The sequence below is a fragment of the Triticum urartu genome, chromosome 1A (genome assembly GCF_056163025.1).
Source record: "Triticum urartu cultivar PI428250 chromosome 1A, HENAU_Tu73, whole genome shotgun sequence".
NCBI classification, from domain to species: domain Eukaryota; kingdom Viridiplantae; phylum Streptophyta; class Magnoliopsida; order Poales; family Poaceae; genus Triticum; species Triticum urartu.
This window is the reverse complement of record NC_141873.1, coordinates 547,655,053-547,674,960: the sequence shown is the minus strand read 5'-3', so window position 1 is coordinate 547,674,960 and position 19,908 is coordinate 547,655,053. Positions and strand designations below refer to the sequence as shown.

Sequence of the window (19,908 nt, the reverse complement as noted above, 5' to 3'; positions counted from 1 at the left end):
AGATGGAATCCATCTCGCTACGAACCGCTTCCTTCCAGTAGTCAGCATCTTCAGATGCATAGGCCTCTGAAATAGAACTGGGAGTGTCATCTATGAGATACATAAGAAAATCATCACCAAAGGACTTTGCAGTCCTCCGTCTCTTGCTCCTAATAGGAACTTCATTGTTCTCCTCCACATGACTTTCATAGTGTTCCATCGAAATTGTAGGTTCGGTAATTGTAACTGGTTCCTGATTCGATGAACTAGGCATCTCCTGATTAGATGAGGTAGCCATATCCTTCATGGGAAAGATATCTTCAAAGAAAGTCGCATCATTCGACTCCATGATCGTACCGACATGCATGTCAGGTACCTCCGATTTTACAACCAAGAATCTATATCCAATGCTATGAAAAGCATATCCCAGGAAAACACAATCCACAGTCTTTGGTCCAAGCTTCCGCTTCTTTGGATTGGAAAATTGACTTTCGCCAAACAACCCCTTGTTCGTAGATAAGAGAGTTTTAACCTTTTCTTCTCCCATTCCTCGAATGGAGTTATCTATTTGTTCTTTGTGGGAACTCGGTTTAGGACATGACATGCCGTTAATATCGCCTCCCCCACCATGCCTTGGAGAGACCCGATGTGTCTCACATGGCGTTAACCAAATCAGTTAGTGTACGGTTCTTTCTTTCGGCTACCCCATTTGACTGAGGTGAATAGGGAGGCGTCCTCTCATGGATTATACCATGTTCTGCACAAAAAGTATCAAATTCATTGGAAAAATACTCTCCACCACGGTCGGACCTAAGCCTCTTGATTTTTCTGTCAAGTTGGTTTTCCACTTCAGCTTTATAGATCTTGAATAATTTCAAAGCCTCATCCTTAGATTTCAGAAGATACACACGACAGTATCTAGTGGAGTCGTCAATTAATGTCATGAAATATTTCTTTCCACCTTTTGTCAAAACACCATTCATTTCACATAGATCTGAATGTATGAGCTCTAGTGGTGCAAGATTTCTCATTTCCGCAGTTGTGTGAGACTTACGAGGTTGCTTAGCTTGCACACACACTTGACACTTAGATCCCTTGACAGTGGTGAAACTAGGGATTAAGTTCAACTTCGCTAGTCGCGACATGCAACCAAAGTTAACATGACAAAGACGTGAATGCCACACATTGAATTCAGTATTGTTGCAAATATGATTAACAACTTTATTGCAAACATCTGATAAGGATAAACAAAACAGACCTCCTGACTCATTGCCTTTACCAACAAAGGTTCCATACTTGGATATTACGAATTTATTCGACTCAAAGATAAGCTTGTAGTCATCTCTACACAGAAGAGATCCGCTAACAAGATTTTTATTGACGGAGGGGACATAATGCATGTTCTTCAGCCGCACGATCTCCCCCGAAGTAAACTTCAGATCGACCGTGCCAACATAACGAACAGAAGCACTTGAACTGTTGCCCATCAGCACGGCTGAAGTCCCTGCGGTCTGATAAGACAAAAACATGGAAATATCACCGCATACATGCACATTATCACCCGTGTCAATCAACCAGTCACGAGAATGACATACTGAAAGAATAGTGGGAAATATACCATACCCATCATCCTTCATGTCAGTGTCTCCAATGACAACATTAGCGGTCTTGCCGCCTTTTCCAGGATGACGCTTGTCATAGCGATTAGGGCAACTAGGAGCCCAATGATGAGGATCCCCACACACATGACAAGCGCCTTTCTTCTTGCCATTCTTCTTCTTGAAGTTCGTGTGTAGCACAGCCTTGTTCTTCCCATCAAAGTTTGCTTTTCTTGCCCTTGTCCTTGAACTTGTGGGGCTGGAAGTTCTACTTTTGTACCACATTGGCACTAGATCCTCCCTCAATACCTCGAGCACGTGTGTCCTTTGCTCTCGCCTTTTCTTCCACATCAATAGTGCCAATGAGATCCGGGACGAAAAACTCCTGCCTCTTATGCTTCAGCAAGGTAGCAAAGTTCCTCCATGAAGGAGGAAGCTTAGTGACGATACCTCCGGCAACAAACTTGTCCGGTAGCATACAACTGAAGTGCTCAAGTTCTCTAGCAAATGACTGTATCTCATGAGCTTGCTCAACCACGGAGCGCTCTTCAGTCATCCTGTAATCATAGAATTGCTCCATGATGTACAGCTTCGTGCCAGCATCCGTGACCCCAAACTTGGCCTCGAGTGCATCCCACATATCTTTTCCGTTATCAATTGACGCATAAGCATCAACTATGTTCTCACGAAGAACACTCAAGAGAGCAGCCTTAAATAGAGTATCCATTTTCTGAAAGGCTTGTGCCTGTTGAGCATCAAGCTCCCCTTTAGGTTTGAGAAGAGTGGCGTCATAGCAACTCATGGTTTGAAACCATAAGACTGCTCTCACGCGCCACCTCTTATAGTAGATACCCTCAAACATAGGAGGTCTCATGGAAGCAGCAAAACCACTTGGGGTAAATTGCCTATAATAAGGTTTTTGGACTGTTGGAAATATGAGCAATTTACCAAATGATTTTATTAACAGAAATGTTAGATAAATCATGACTAATATAGCTGCGATAAAGCAAGTCATGCAATTTGACGGAGAGAAACTAAATAGCATCTGCATATATGAACTTGAACAGAACACATCTAGGACAGACACTAGATCATGCTGCATATATGGAGTAGAACCTAACACATGTAGGGCAAGAACTAGTACGAGAAACTGTGGCAGGACATGTGACAGAAAGAAGAAGAACACATACGGGACAGCAGCAGCAGAAGCACTGGACTTGGGGTCAACATCCTCTCCAGCCATGTCATTGTTGAGGTAGTCGATGTCGGGGAAGAAGTTGTCGTCGGGGAAGTAGTCATCGGAGTCCGTGATGAAGAAGCTAGTAGTCGTGCAGAGCGCTCCCCAAAAACCTTATCACCCTTCTCCCGTAGAGGACTCAAAGAGGTGCGGTTTCGGAGGCCTACTGTTCCGACCTGCCGTGCACGCCGCAAGCCGGGATGAGGAAGACAACAGCAGCCCAGAGATTGGAACCGGTGGCGAGAGGAAGGAGAAGTTCTGGTGCGTCTCTCTGGGAGGAGCGACCTCCCTTTTATAGGCGCAAGAGAAGGAGGCGAGAGGGCAACGACAGGAGGCGAAACGAAGAGACAGAGACGAAGCGAATAGCCAGCAGCCGAAGGGATGCACCGTTCGCATTCGAACTCCACTTTCGCAAAAATCTTTTCAGCTTCCGTGTGACCTTTCGTATACCCGTAGTGTGTGGCAAAAATTTAGATATCGGTTCGGCTCATTCCCGCAACGGGCGGCGCGTCGTGGCGAGGCTAGGCCTGGCGTGGCGAGGCGGGCGGCGGAGGATGAGCGCGCGTGGATATCCCTCTTGTTCTCATACTCGTACAAGTGGGGAAAGAACCTCCCTTATAAGGAGGTCCAACTCCCACTAAACTAGCAATGTGGGACTAAACTTTAGTAGTATCCCTTGCCTTGCACAAATGGGCTAAGTGGGTCTCTAGGATTTATTAGGAATTTCTGAAATAGTTATTGGGCTTCCCAAAATAGACTAAATTCCAGCAATCCCCCACCAGATCCCAGAGGCACACAGAAATTTGCCTTTGGTCCCAAAACACCATTTTATATACCGGTACTGCAGTGGAGACTGTTAAGTTGAACTTCCACCTAGAACTCTATGCTACACTAGTAAGCAACTTGAACAGTGGACTGGGCCTTGAACTGCAAGGTTTCTGCGAATCCAGCTTCACATAAAGCCTTAACCGATACGTGGCTACCGTGGGTCTTCCCCGCAGGTGGAGCTTATGCGTCATACTCCGTGACCTTTCATGAGTTTACTAGAGAGAACCCTACTCTCATAGATTGCGATGTTTGACAATCAGACTCATATAGGTGTGTTCTTCAAAAGATGTTCTGCAGGATAACATCTCTGCTTAAATAAGCCACTTAGAACACATTAAGATATACATCAACCTGCCATGCAGATTAGGAGAGTATTGCATCTTCATGGAGTGGTATTGTGAATAGTAAGGATACTCTCCTCTCAGTTGACCAACAGCTTGTCTTCCACATCTAATTCACGGGATCTCCGATCACAAAGAATAGGTTACCACTGTGAACAACTCATATTGTGGGTCTCATACCCATCTCCCTCGATGCATTATCTATCACATTACGTGATAGACCCTTGGTAAAAGGATCTGCCAGATTTTTAGACGTTTGGATACAATCCAATGCAATAACTTCGAAGTTTTTCATTTTCTTGACAGATTTTAACCTTCTCTGAACATGTCTTGATGACTTCATGTTATCCTTTGAGCTGCTCACTTTCGTGATCACAGTTTGATTGTCACAGTTCATAAGGACACCCGGTACAGGTTTCTCAACAACCGGCAAGTCATTCAAGAGCCGACGAAGCCAATCTACTTCAACCATAGCTGTATCTAGTGCTGTGGGTTCTGCTTCCATTGTTGATCTCGTTAAGATGGTCTGCTTGCAAGACTTCCAAGAAACAGCGCCACCTCCATGAGTGAATACATAACCGCTTGTGGCCTTTATCTCATCAGCATCTGAGATCCAGTTTGAGTCACTATACCCTTCAAGCACCTTTGGATGCCCGGTATAGTGAATTCCATAATTTGCAGTGCCTTTCAAATAACGCAAAACTCTCTCTAGAGCTTTCCAATGCACATCTCCTGGTTTTGAGACAAACCGACTCAGTTTGCTAACAGCAAAAGAGATGTCAGGTCTTGTAGCACTGGCTAAGTACATAATCGAGCCAATAATTTGAGAATACTTCAATTGGTCTCTAACAATTCTTCGATTCTTTCGAAGTAACACACTTGCATCATAAGGTGTTGGAGAGGGCTTGCAGTCACTGTAGCCAAAGCGACTCAAGATGTTTTTCACATAGTGAGATTGAAGCAATGTAATCCCACCATCATCGTCTCTCAACAACTTGATGTTCAGAATGACATCAGCCACTCCTAAATCCTTCATCTCATAACAACGAGATAGGAAATTTTTGACCTCCTTAATAACATTTAGATTTGTTCCGAAAATCATTATGTCTTCAACATACAAGCAAAGGAAAACTCCCTCGCCCCCACCATGGCGATAGTACACACATTTGTCAGCTTCGTTTACAACAAAGCCTGCAGCTGTTAAAGTTCTTTCAAACTTCTCATGCCACTGTTTGGGTGCTTGCTTAAGTCCGTACAAAGACTTCAGCAACTTGCATACTTTCCCTTCCTGACCATCTATTACAAACCCATCTGGTTGTTCCATATAAATTTCCTCATCCAACTCTCCATTTAGGAAAGCAGTCTTAACATCCATCTGATGAACGAGAAGACCATGTGAGGCAGCTAGTGAAAGTAGAACTCGAATAGTGGTCAGTCAAGCCACATGTGAGTAAGTATCAAAGAAGTCTTCACCTTCTTTTTGGGTATAACCCTTAGCCACGAGCCGAGCCTTATACTTTTCTATAGTACCATCAGGCCTAAGCTTCTTCTTGAATACCCATTTGCATCCTATAGGTTTGCACCCATAAGGACGATCCGTTATCTCCCAAGTTTCATTCACCAAGATGGAATCCATCTCGCTACGAACCGCTTTCTTCCAGTAGTCAGCATCTTCAGATGCATAGGCCTCTGAAATAGAACTGGGAGTGTCATCTATGAGATACACAAGAAAATCATCACCAAAGGACTTTGCAGTCCTCCGTCTCTTGCTCCTAATAGGAACTTCATTGTTCTCCTCCACATGACTTTCAAAGTGTTCCATCGAAATTGTAGGTTCGGTAATTGTAACTGGTTCCTGATTCGATGAACTAGGCATCTCCTGATTAGAGGAGGTAGCCATATCCTTCATGGGAAAGATATCTTCAAAGAAAGTGCATCATTCGACTCCATGATCGTACCGACATGCATGTCAGGTACCTCCGATTTTACAACCAAGAATCTATATCCAATGCTATGAAAAGCATATCCCGGGAAAACACAATCCACAGTCTTTGGTCCATGCTTCCGCTTCTTTGGAATTGGAACATTGACTTTCGCCAAACAACCCCATGTTCGTAGATATGAGAGTTTTAACCTTTTCTTCTCCCATTCCTCGAATGGAGTTATCTCTTTGTTCTTTGTGGGAACTCGGTTTAGGACATGACATGCCGTCAATATCGCCTCCCCCCACCATGCCTTGGAGAGACCCGATGTGTCTAACATGGCGTTAACCAAATCAGTTAGAGTATGGTTCTTTCTTTCGGCTACCCCATTTGACTGAGGTGAATAGGGAGGCGTCCTCTCATGGATTATACCATGTTCCGCACAAAAAGCATCAAATTCATTGGAAAAATACTCTCCACCACGGTCGGACCTAAGCCTCTTGATTTTTCTGTCAAGTTGGTTTTCCAATTTAGCTTTATAGATCTTGAAAAAGTTCAAAGCCTCATCCTTAGATTTCAGAAGATACACACGACAGTATCTAGTGGAGTCGTCAATTAACATCATGAATTATTTCTTTCCACCTTTATCAAAACACCATTCATTTCACATAGATCTGAATGTATGAGCTCTAGTGGTGCAAGATTTCTCGTTTCCGCAGTCGTGTGAGACCTACGAGGTTGCTTAGCTTGCACACACACTTGACACTTAGATCCCTTGACAGTGGTGAAACTAGGGATTAAGTTCAACTTCGCTAGTCGCGACATGCAACCAAAGTTAACATGACAAAGACGTGAATGCCACACATTGGATTCACTATTGTTGCAAATATGATTAACAGCTTTATTGCAAACGTCTCATAAGGATAAACGAGATAGACCTCCTGACTCATAGCCTTTACCAACAAAGGTTCCATACTTGGATATGACAAACTTATTCGACTCAAAGACAAGCCTGTAGCCATCTCTACATAGAAGAGATCCGCTAACAAGATTTTTATTGATGGAGGGGACATAATGCACGTTCTTCAGCCGCACAATCTTCCCCGAAGTAAACTTCAGATCAACCGTGCCAACACCACGAACAGAAGCACTTGAACCGTTGCCCATTAGCACGGTTGAAGTCCATGCGGTCTGATAAGACGAAAACATGGAAATATCACCGCATACATGCACATTAGCACCCGTGTCAATCAACCAGTCAGGAGAATGACATACTGAAAGAATAGTGGGAAATATACCATACCCATCATCCTTCATGTCAGTGTCTCCAATGACAACATTAGCGGTCTTGCCGCCTTTTCCAGGATGACGCTTGTCATAGCGATTAGGGAAACTAGGAGCCCAATGATCAGGATCCCCACACACATGACAAGCACCTTTCTTCTTGCCATTCTTCTTCTTGAAGTTCGTGTGTTGCACAGCCTTGTTCTTCCCATCAAAGTTTGCTTTTCTTGCCCTTGTCCTTGAACTTGTGGGGCTGGAAGTTCTGCTTCTGTATCACATTGGCACTAGATCCTCCCTCAATACCTCGAGCACGTGTGTCCTTTGCTCTCGCCTTTTCTTCCACATCAATAGTGCCAATGAGATCCGGGACGAAAAACTCCTGCCTCTTATGCTTCAGCAAGGTAGCAAAGTTCCTCCATGAAGGAGGAAGCTTAGTGATGATACCTCCGGCAACAAACTTGTCCGGTAGCATACAACTGAAGTGCTCAAGTTCTCTAGCAAATGACTATATCTCATGAGCTTGCTCAACCACGGAGCGCTCTTCAGTCATCCTGTAATCATAGAATTGCTCCATGATGTACAGCTTAGTACCAGCATCCGAGACCCCAAACTTGGCCTCGAGTGCATCCCACATATCTTTTCCATTATCAATTGACGCATAAGCATCAACTATGTTCTCACGAAGAACACTCAAGAGAGCAGCCTTAAATAGAGTATCCATTTTTTGAAAGGCTTGTTCTTGTTGAGCATCAAGCTCCCCTTCAGGTTTGCCAAGAGTGGCGTCAAGGTCTCATGGAAGCAGCAAAACCACTTGGGGTAAATTGCCTATAATAAGGTTTTTGGATTGTTGGAAATATGAGCAATTTACCAAATGATTTTATTGACAGAAATATTAGATAAAGCATGACTAATATAGCTGCGATAAAGCAAGTCATGCAATCTGACGGAGAGAAAGTAAATAGCATCTGCATATATGAACTTGAACTGAACACACAGAAGCACTGGACTTGGGGTCGACTTGGCTCATTCGCGGCGCGGCGCGGCGCGGCGTGACGCGGCCGGCGGTGGAGGAGGAGCGCGCTTGGATATCCCTCTTGTTCTCATGCTCGTACAAGTGGGGAAAGAACCTCCCTTATAAGGAGGTCCAATTCCCACTAAACTAGCAATGTGGGACTAAACTTTAGTAGTATCCCTTGCCTTGCACAAATGGGCTAAATGGGCCTTTAAGGTTTATTAGGAATTTCTGAAATAATTATTGGGCTGCCCAAAATAGACTAAATTCCAGCATAAGCATCATCTTATTCAGTTATGACATGTCACTGACCATTTGTGCTTCCTTTCTGTAACTAAATTCGTGTTCCGAAACTTAGATGCTCTGATTTTTGTGTGTGTGATTTCGTGCTGTAATCAAATCCATGTTCCAATGCATACAATTGTTCAGTATATTGCCATGGTAATGCAACATCTTTGCGCACTCGCATATGACTGGTTACTACTGTAGAACTTAATTATTTCAGTGTCCTCGAGTTGATCCAACTTGTCTTTTCAAACTGTTGACACAAGGATTCAGGGAAGAGTGGCCAGCTAACGTGGTAGTGATCCACATGGAGTATAAGATAAATCATACTCCTGTAGCAATCAGTTTCAGACATTTCTAGTACGCGTCGATACCAGCTTGAATTCTGTGGTCACACGCAAAGTCTCAAAGTTTCAAAAGGTAAAGTATATCAGCATGCTGAAAGTGTGTGACAAGTTATCACTGAATATTTCTTTTTGCGGAAAGAATTGAATCACAGTAACAAATGATCTCCTAGTCGAAAATTTGCACCACCTTTTAGAATTTTGATCACTTCACACCACATTATAAATACATAATTCTGGCTCTTTCTCAATATCAAATCTGATCGCTAGGCCATGTCCATGCCGCAGAATATCCCATCCCATCTGCAACCCAGAGAAAGCCTAGTCAACTCAAAAATCACCATGGGACCAAGACAAAAGAAATGGGAGAGGTAGCGAAAATCCACTTTGGCTCATAGGTGTATATACATATACATTTTTAAAAGTTAAAAAATTGAAGAAAAAATCCCGGATGTGAATCCGGACATTATATGTGTGTGCACCAAGTTTTGATGAAAAAGGACATTTTTTTTGGCTTGTGTAAAAAAAGACAATTTTTGATGCTTAATTACAACTATTCACGAGGCGTTTTTTTATCTTTTTATACATGCCATAAAAAATGTTCCTTTTCACCGAAATTTTATGTGCGAACATAGGATGTCCGGATGTATACGTGGTTTTTTTCTCAATTCTTTAACATTTTGAAATTTGTTTTTCATACATATTCATAATAGATGTATCTACACCTAGGAGCCAAAACGCCACTCTCGCAGTTTGTACTGATGCAAAGGCCGCGACAGGAGGACCAGGGTCAGAGATGGCCACGCTTGAGTAGGGCGTCGGTGAGCTGCCGACCAGGGAGTTGTTCCGAGGGCGACGGATAAGGGTAACCAATCGCGTGGTACGACGGCAGCGGCAACAGCGAACATGAACTGTTGCTATGTCAATAACAGGAAATGAGTAAATGACTATACTAATCTCAGGAAATCAACGGTGGGAAATTAGTGTACTGCTCCCTCCACTCTATAGCAGTATAAGGTACCATAAAAAAGCTCAACTAATTAGGTTTCAAGCATCATGCTACAACAGTAGCCGGCACCCTGCCTCCATATCTAATCTCTCGCCCCCTCCTCTACATCATTGCTCTGGTTCTGCGGGACAGATGGGAGAGAATCGTCGTCCATCGTTTGGTTATTTTTTTATTAGGTTCTGGTGTCTTGGTGAAATTTCTTTGACTATGCAGTATTACCTCGAATAAAATTCCCACGGCTCCAATCCCATCGAAAGCGCTTGGTACGGTCCTACCAAGGAGCTTGAGAGTGTTTGTGCAGCGAGAGTGAGAGAGAGGTCATGGACGAAACATCTTGAGAAGAGGGAAGAATATGCATCAATATTTTCATTTTGCACCAAAAGATTGCACACAATTCAAAATTAAGCCAGTTTTATAATATAATAAGTATAAATTTAATTTAAGCTAGTATTCAAACTTTGCAATGCACCACCAAATGTAAAACTCAGAAATTATCTTTTACAAATACACAAAGGATATGTTACTGAACACAAAGTAAAAGTTGAGACAAACCAAAACTAAGTAGTGGAATTCATACATCCAGTGTTGTAAGAATTTCCATACATTATTCTATAGTAAAAGACTGAACGAATTTTTTAAAAAATACTCCAATTCAATTCAACCTCCTACCCAAAAACTTATTATATATTCTTCGCTGATAATACATAAACCATCATCGTAGATGGCTCAAAAAGCAGTGGAAAATGTTTCCTTTCATCTATAAAGCAGAGTCTTTGGTGAGATAACTCATACAACTTCCTAGAGATATAAGGAAAGGCATCACAACTCTCGATGACAAGATGGGGTGGGGGATATTGGATATCTTAGATGAAGGCATAAAATGCGGTTCTGGTTTTGACCGAGTCATCTGTGATACTGTTCCAGGAGTACAATTCACATAACTAAATAATCTTCCACAACACCACTAGAACAAAAAGTAATAGCGTCAAACCAAGATATATATAATGTTCAAGACTATACTCTCTCGATCCGAAAAAATTCAAATGTTGTTCTGGTTTCCACATCACCTTCACGATGCTCACTTTAAGGGTGCATCCACCCAAAACCTGAAACAAGAGAAAGAAGGCATCCATTGATTGTTATACATCTACAAACCAACCAAAGATGATCATATGCATAATTTGATAACTGAAAACATCCTTAATCTTCTATATCTAAATAGCTAGCCCACTAACATATTTTTGTGAACATGCATACATCATGCCACCTCATCATGTAAACATGCATGCACAAGACCTACCCTCATCATGCAAACAGGATGGGAAAAGGCCCATCACCTCATCAAGTTACACATGCATGCAAAACACCCACATCGTCATGCAAACATGCATGCAAAAAGGCCCACCTCATCAATAATTAAATACAGTAAATCATATATGTTTTTAGTTTTAGTTCTCATATTATTAAAAATATTCATATTAAAAATAATCAAATGACATGAAATTATATTGCAACCACCAGTCCCACATCAAACACATGAGGTATCATCTAGTTAAGCCATAAATAATATGTATGCACTCACCAGTCCGTCAAGTGTAGCAAGAGCATTAGCATGTTCCTCGACCATCTCAATGGTCACATGCCCGAATCCCTTTGAGATATTGGTCTTCTTCTTATATCTCACCTTAGCTTGGGACACCTTACCGTGCTGGCTGAAGAACCGACACAGCTGAGAGTTATTCATCCTGCGAGGCAGGTTGTTTACGATCACCGTGAAATAAGACTTATAATGTTGTTGCCGAGGTCTCTCCATGTGAATAGTGCTTTTTGGAGTTGTGGTCATCTGCTGGTTTTTCCTCTTCCACCATTTTGAACTCTCACACCTTTCACTGATTTCCTGATCCAGGAAAATCAAATTTATAGCGGAACAGAGGGTTAGTACATTTATCTAACCAGTACTATAATGATGCAATACACAATTTAACCATCAGCTTATCCTATGACATTTGTTAAATTAAAACAAATAAAATATAGCACTACTAACCGCTACATTGAATGAATAATGCTCATGATGCATGGATAAAATGTGGTTTTTACAAGTATAGCCCCAGTCACTGAACTAGCGAAAAAGGGTTTTGTCTATTTCCAAGAAAATAATTCTTCCTCACTTCTAAGTTGATGCGAAGGTCTAAGGTTGTTGGTCGAATCACAAACGGACGAGAAGAATTGATCACACAACTATGAATGTCGTCAAAGAAATAACAATATATATCTAAGTTCAATGTGAAATAGTCATGTTCGGTACATGCTATAACTTTGGTGGAGTTAGGTCTAAATATAATTGCGTTTGGCAGAAAAAAAAGATCTAAATATAATTGCATATACCTGGTTTGGAGCAACGGCAGGCTGGGGGAAGAGCCACATGCACATATCATCGTCCCATCCATGAGGCAACTGCTCCACGAATTTGGCCTTGCCGTTGATGAGGTTGTACCTAAACACATAACACGACTGACCCGGCATGTTGTTCTCTATGTTGTAGACAAAATATGCACACCCGCCGGGCACGGCATCACCGCCTAGCCGCGAGGCATCCACAGCAAAGCTGTTGGGCCACCCCAGGAACAGGACGCGGTTGGCTAGGCTCTCGCCATCCTTCCTCACCCAGCGCATTTTCTCGGGCGCCTCCCCCTCTAGGGCGTGAATGGACACCGAGAGAGCGCCAACCAGGCAGGAGACAAGGGCCTCACCGAGCTGCTGCAAATCCATGTAATCTTTGCGGACCTCAACGGATGCCCAGAGAAGCTCGCCGTGGGACTCGAGAAGGTAGTTGTATCCGTATAAGTAGTCCTGGCGCTCCCCTGGCATCCACGGGCTCGGCACCACCACATCTCGAACGCCGTGGCGATCGTCCGGTGTCACGGCGTGCCACAGGTTATCCTCGACGGTGACCAATATCTTTCCACGGTGATACGTGACGTAGAAGTTGGTAATGTCCGGGCATTCAAGCGTCCGCTCGACGACCGTCCACGTGGCTTCTCCGGGATGCAGGAGGGCTGCCCAGAAGCTGGCAATAGAGTCGTCCTCCGGGTCGGTCTCGTACAGGCCGTACAGAAGTGTGGCGCCGTCACCGTAGGCGACGCTTTGGAGGTCATACCCAAGTCCAAGTGTACTACTGGTAGTCCCCTTGGTGATGCATTCTTTGATTTCCTTCGGGAACGGGGGGAGATGCTTGACGACGGCTCCGGTGAGGATGTCACGGAGAGTATGGCACGGGCCATCATCGACCAAATACCAGACGGCGGCGCCGTCGACGCTGGCCACCAAGTCCCGGTGGCTGGATGGCGGCGCGGCGCGGTAGGTTTTCCTGGAGAAAACGCATCTGAACTTGACGTCCTTGATGTTGGGCGCGAGGAGCCATGGCAGAAAGGAGGGCTGCTTCGCCGTCAGGGTCGCATCGGGCGCTGTGTCGCGCCATGCCTTGCAGACGGCGTGGAAGCGGACGTAGTCGGCGACGTCGCGCAGGCGGCCGGAGATGTCGCGGAGCAGGTCTGCCGGCAGGTTAGGCCACGGTGCCGGCGCCGTTGTGTGCACGGGAGACTGATGGTTTTGGCCACGGCAGACGCACGCATCAAGAGAGGCGCAAGTAGACGACGAGGACTCGATGGTTTGATCGCTACTGACGCCGCGACGGTGCCTGGAGCGTCGACGACCTCTCGCCATCGATCGATATATTGAGGATCACGTGCGCGTCCAAATCGTCGAGCTGTGCTTTTGTTTTCTCTTCCCACGCTATGGATACATCACGTGGCTATATATACTATTATTGCTAACACGAGTAAGCTAGTATTCTGCACGAATACGGTCAAGGACACGAATACGGACTCGTATTGCCGCCGCAGGAAACTGGCTACCTAGCGTGTTCGTCAGTTCTTTCTTTGTTTTAACATCGATTCATCAGTTCACACGTAGAACATGCAGTAGTACTCTGCGTGAACTTGTACGGCCAAGAGCCGTTCCTTTTTTAGAGAAAAGGTGTCGGTCGAGACCGAGAAAAGGCTCGAACCTAACCCGACTTTGAATTAACAAAATCATTAACCGGCCAGGATTACACAGAGTAGTTACAAAGTAAAGAAACAGGAAACAACAAAGATACAGAGAGCTGTAACAGCTTACAACCAAGTATTGCAAACACAAGATAGTAAAAGGAGCCTAGCGGATCACCAAGGTCACACGCCAAGAGTAGCAGCCAGACCAACAACAGGGTGAGGGATAGCACGAACCAGCATCGACGACCAACATCACCTTGCCTTCTCCCGCAGAACATGCCAAGATCGACAAGCCAAATGCTTCTACCTCCGAAGAAGACCACTATCTTCTTGCCCTGACTCGAAGGGCGCCGCACCGTCGGAAGGCAGAGTGCTCGCCATAGAGCCTAATGGACACAGCCGGCTGGCAGCTCAGGTATGAGGGAGCAGAGCACCACCTCCGCTGGGTTGCCACAACCTCACCACCACCTGATGATAAACCACACGTTCAGACGCAAGCTGAAGAATGTTGGCACAAGATGAAGACCGCGCCGAGAAGATGAAGAACAATGAGCAGATCGCCGCCACCTGGTCCTCAGCAAGCAGAGAAGCACCATCCACACCCCCGCGAACCCCAGACGACGCCTCCAGGGAGGTAACGCCATCGACATGCCACCGCCGCCCACAAGGGGAACCAGGGCTTTTGCCCACACAGGAGTGAGGAAGAAGGAGGCAGAAGGGGATCTCGATGAGGCCTCCAAGAAGGGGGCGCCGCTAAAGGCCAAGGGTTTCCCCCGGTCCCACACTCCACGCCCAACCACCTGGACCCGAGAGCATGAGCCATCGCGGCGAAGCTGCCATGGCCGGATCAGACCGGTGGGTGCCTCCACAAGTAGATGACCTTGATCTTCACCGGAGCATGCGCACGTGCCACAACCTCGTCGTCCGCACGACCAAAGTTGCGGTACAACACTCGCGGCCGCTGCTCGCCGCAGAGCCGGCACCGCCCACGCACCCGAGGCCGCCGCCCCGGCATCCACCCACCATGAGCATCTCCACCAACACCGCGAACAACCCCTACACCACCCTAGAACGACGGACCAACACCACCATGACAACCACCAGGGAAGGGGCCTGCAGCGGACGAACACGCTAGATCCAGATCTAGCCGGGAGTGAACCCCAAATCCCCAATCGACGCGGCAGCACGGGAGCAGGGGCAGCACACCCAGGCCGAGCAGAGGGGCCACAACCCCTTGCCAGCCTCCCGCCGGCTAAGGCAAGGGCCACCAGCCGCCACCAGCACAGATCTGGGAGGGAGGCCAGCATGGCGGCCAGGCAGGGGCTGGATCCCAGGCTGCCCCAAAGCACGTCAAGGACGACGACCTCCATGGGGTGGGGAGGGGGAGTAGCATTTGAAAAAAGCCGCCAACAGCCATTTCTTGTGTACCTAGCTAGGGCATTTCTAGCATATCCCCTTATCTCAATTTCAAATTAGGTGTCGTAAAAATGTACTACCTTCGTCTCAAATTATAATTTAGGACAGAGGAAGTACCTTCTAGAATTATTGTTTTTATATCATTTTCAATCCCCCATACACACTCGACCCCATATGCATGGAAGCCTATTTTTATCTTCTTCTTCACTTCACACTGGCAACAACACTCTCCGTCCACTACATGATGTCGATGATTTAGTTAGGGCATCTTCAATGCTATCCCCTAAAACAAACACACTATCCATCTGCGGACCTTGTCTGAACGCATCCACAGACATGGTGCGGGAGCTGGTCAACCAACCCTGTCCCTTAAATAGGCATCAAATTAGGATGACAGAGGTGGGCCAGGCGGACCTAGAGAACAAAACACATGTGTTGTGAGGACATGTGGTCCAACTAACAGTGGGCTAAGCAGATCTTCATATGCTGTCCGGACTCCTGCAAAGCCCCCCAAGTTTGGTTTCAATTTTGGAAAAATGGACATGTAGAGTGGTCCACGAACGTTTACGAAACTGCATTGGATGGTACAAAGTGTTCGGACCACGTGGTCCGGACGTTTACAATAGTTTTACATGTATGTTTTGGAGATGCCCTTAGGGCATGGCCAATGCGTTGCCCCAGCAAGCTGCCCCGCGGACCACGTAGGCTCAGGTGTCAGGAATGGTGTCCTTGTAGGGGATGAGTCACCTGCAGAAGAGGCCGCAACTTCACCGAGAAAATAATGAGAGAAACTGAAAAAGGAGAAAAGAGAGAAGAAAGTAGGGAGGATGGTGAGAAAAAGGCAAGGGAGATGGAGATGGAGAGTTGGAGACCTGTCCGGGGGAAGGAGATGGTGGAAGCGAGTTATGATGCGGCCATGGTGGCCGCCGTTGAAATCCGGCTGGTCGCTCGACGGGAAAACATCTGATCTATTCATCTTCAATCACTCCCTCACGAAGCCGGGCAAAACTTGTTGTAGTAGACAATCGGGAAGTCGTCGTGCTAAGGGCCCATGGACCAGCGCGCTAGAACAGCAACCGCCGCCGATGAAGAGTAGCGTAGATCGGAAGAATCCAACCTGAAAACACAAGAGGGTAGATGAACGATTAACAGATCTGAGCAAATGCACTAAGGACAGATCCGCCAGATACACACATCCACCCGCCTACCGATGATGCTAGACGCATCACCGGAACGGGGGATAGGCGGAAAGAATCTTATTCCATCTTCAGGGTGCTTCCACCGTCTCACTTTTCTGAGCAGGACACAAACCGTAACAAATCTCGAAGCAACATCTAAAAACGAAGCCCTCCCTCTGCTGGACCTTGCCGCTGTGGCCCGCCGTGCCATATGTACCCCTTCCGTTTAGGTCAGTCGACCTCTGCATTCCGATGGATGCGCCCGTCTCTGTCGTCACCAGCGTTGTGGCCGGAGGCCACATGGACCCCACCTCCGGCGCCAGGGGCCGACAAGTATTTCCTCTTGCTCCAACGCCTTGTGGCGAAGGAGACCAGGCGCATCATCCTCTGATCCTCTCCTACCATGCTAGCGGCCTTCACCAGCTGCGAAGACATGGTGGCCATCGACCAGATGTGGTCGACGCCAACAAGGAATCGGTCCCGTCATTGACATATAACTTGACAAGGTAGTGGCACAGGCTCTCCTCATCGTGATATGATCTCGTTGTTGTTGCAAGAAGACATGGATCAAAGAAAATCAAGCTGCTTAGAAGATCTAACCCATATTTAACAACTAATTTATATGAAGGTACCAGTGGCATTGCAAACTCGTACGCAATCATGGATTCATGGTGCTGGTTTTAGGAAACCATCTGACAACCATGCCGTGTAACTGGTAATATAAGGTTCGCACCAGAGATTAAAGCATCGCTCGAAACTGAAGATAACATGAAATTTTTGGTGCCCACTTTAGTATGAAACAAGCTACAAGCTTTTCATCCCATCCATTGATTTGGACAAAATAAATTCAATTTGCATTCCTCATCGACTGCAACAAGTGTACAGACCTCGTCATGGCCTAACACTTCAAACATGTTATTCAGGTTCCACTGCCCACTATGGTCGACGCCAATACTGCCTGGACGGATCTGGCGGGTGGGAATACATCCGGGGGAACTCTAGGCCGGCGTGGCGGCTGCACCAAAGATGACGCCCTCGGCGCCGATTCCCTTCCTGGAGGCTTCGGTGTGTATCATATGCCCCCACCTCTCCCATGAGCACAGGCCAAAGCCTCTGTTCCTCTGTTTGGGCGACGATGGCACTTTGGTGTCATGTTCCTTCCTGAAGGCGTCGGTCGGGGACTGCTCAGGGTGGTGGAGTTGCTGCTAGTTCGGAGTCGACGCGAGATGGCATGCAGGTGGAGCGGTGTGGCATCAATCGTATCATCGACGGTGCGTCTCGGCGGCATGGCGCAATGGAGACTCTGCGTCCGATGCGCGGAGATGGACTCACGCAGGAGGAGGAAGCTGTCTGGCATCATGATGACGTTGTTGGCAGAGAGGCCTGGCAAGGTCGGTGCATCAGTTCTGCTCTGAGGATGGACCGATGGAAGATGGAGGTGACGGCCCTTGCAGCGTGCGGTGCTCACTGGGAGTTTTTCGGACCGATGTGTGATCCAATCTAGGTAGTGGCTTGGATGGGACACCTGGCTTTAGATGTTAGATTTTGGTGCGATGTCTGTTTGGTATTAGGTCTGGACATTCGGCACACCTTCATTAAAGGGATAGGAGTAGCAACAGTGTTGCCAAGATGGTGGCTTCAAGCTTATTGATTTATCATTTTGTATGATCTTTGTAAATAATTAATAATATGACTTCCTGCATCGTCCAGATGCAGAGGTCGAGGGTACATCCTCCTTCAAAAAACACTAAGAGCTGGCAATCATCACTACTGTAATCCATATGCATTGCATACATGGATCCCTGAGACTACACCATAAAACCATAATCCGACATGTCTTTCACGCTGAGTGGCACTCAGATTTCGACCCAAGTATTCCCCTTCGTATCCATTATGATCATCGAAGAATAGCTGGTAGTCAGATGCAACTCGCAACCGATGAAGACAGAGACCGAACTATTGTAATGAACAATGCGTGCTTTTGGCTTCGGCTCTGTATTGTGGGATTCCTATGTTCAACTTTTTCCGTGGCTTTAAAATTTTACTAGGTTGCAGCCCATGCAGGAGGATTGCAAGCAATAAAATGCACTTATTTTGTTTTCGGTAAAATTCTACCTAGATTGTTAAATCGTCTAATGTGGAAATCTATTAGTAATAGGTGGGGACTGCCCTCCCAGTATTTAATATGAACTCCCTTCTTTACGGTTTATTGGGCTCATATCATTTCCTTGATTTATCATACACCCTTCTTTCATCTATATTGGGCCTAATGCGTTTTTCAAGACCGCTTTTGATTATTGACAAGATTAACAGTATATGAGATGTATAAGATGAAAATTATATCATTGGAAACTCCTTTCACATACGAATTTGATGATATACTTTGTGAAATGAGTTTTCAATGATATAATTTTTACATTATGCATGTCATGTAGTATTAATTTTATCAATAGTCAAAGGCGATCTTAAAAAACACATTAGGCTCTATATAGATGGAAGGAGGGAGTAAGGGAGTGTTTGTTTCAGAAGTCCTAGGACTTTTTTTAGTCCCAGGGACTAGTCAAAAAAGACTCTTCAATAAAGTCTCCGTTTGGTTCCTAGGGACTTTTTCTAGTCTCTAGGACTAAAAAGTCCCTGAACCAAACACCCCCTAAGTCTTATTTTGTTTTTACTTCTTTCCATCGCATGTTCACATTTCAAGATACATTAAATTGATGCATGCAAGGATGAAAAGAAACCAACAAATGCATGTGACCATTCCTACTCATTTACTCCCTCCGTCCGAATTCATTGGGCCCTAGAGCCAAAACATGGAGACCAAGTCATACACTCTTCTAGGCACAATTAACATCATGCGCAGTAATTTAGAGGCATTGGTTGCTGTGATTTAAGTGACTGCATGCGTGCAAGCGCACGTAATTGGCTGCATACTCGCCAGGCCTAATTAAGTGAGCTATTTAAGTGGTTGCATGCGTTTTCATTGAAATCAACACACTGACCAAACGGGAACTAGGGGTAGTCACTTAAATTACTACTGCACATGCTGTTAATTGTGCCTAGAAGAGTGTATAACTTGGTCTCCGTGTTTTGTCTCTCGGACCCAATAAACCCGGACGGAGGGAGTACTAAATAAATCAAATACAACAAATAAATTTTCTAGCAAGATATCACCCATGCATAACTTAAGCATGCAGACAAGTGAGCATTTCCCATAGCACGCTGCCTATATAAATAGAGAGCCTAGGTGATACACAATCACACATCGATCAAAAACATACATATATCTAGTCACCTGCCTGCGTAAGTATTGGTCTGCATCTTTCAAAGTTGATTGATATGGCTAGTGCTAGAGCGGTTGCCATGTTCTACCTAGTAGTTTTTGTGACGGTCTCTTTTTTCCCAAACCATACATGGGCAAGTAAGTCT

At 45.6% G+C, this 19,908-nt stretch overlaps 1 protein-coding gene across 1 annotated transcript; it reads right to left on the bottom strand.

Moving 5' to 3' along the window:
• Positions 1-10,780: 10,780 nt before the first annotated feature.
• Positions 10,781-13,562, bottom strand: LOC147992521 (uncharacterized). The gene is made up of 3 exons (XM_087540714.1): positions 12,225-13,562; positions 11,422-11,736; positions 10,781-10,945 (listed from the first exon to the last, which is right to left on the bottom strand). The coding sequence occupies exons 1-3, from the start codon at positions 13,560-13,562 to the stop codon at positions 10,781-10,783; spliced, it is 1,818 nt and encodes a 605-aa protein (XP_087396840.1).
• Positions 13,563-19,908: the final 6,346 nt, after the last annotated feature.

Coding starts and splice junctions, on each gene's coding strand:
- LOC147992521 (XM_087540714.1), bottom strand. CDS start 13,562: ATGGCGAGAGGTCGTCGACGCTCCAGGCACCGTCGCGGCGTCAGTAGC. Junction 11,737..12,224: donor CTGCCGTTGCTCCAAACCAG/GTATATGCAATT, acceptor TTCCTGGATCAG/GAAATCAGTGAAAGGTGTGA. Junction 10,946..11,421: donor TTGCTACACTTGACGGACTG/GTGAGTGCATAC, acceptor CTCTTGTTTCAG/GTTTTGGGTGGATGCACCCT.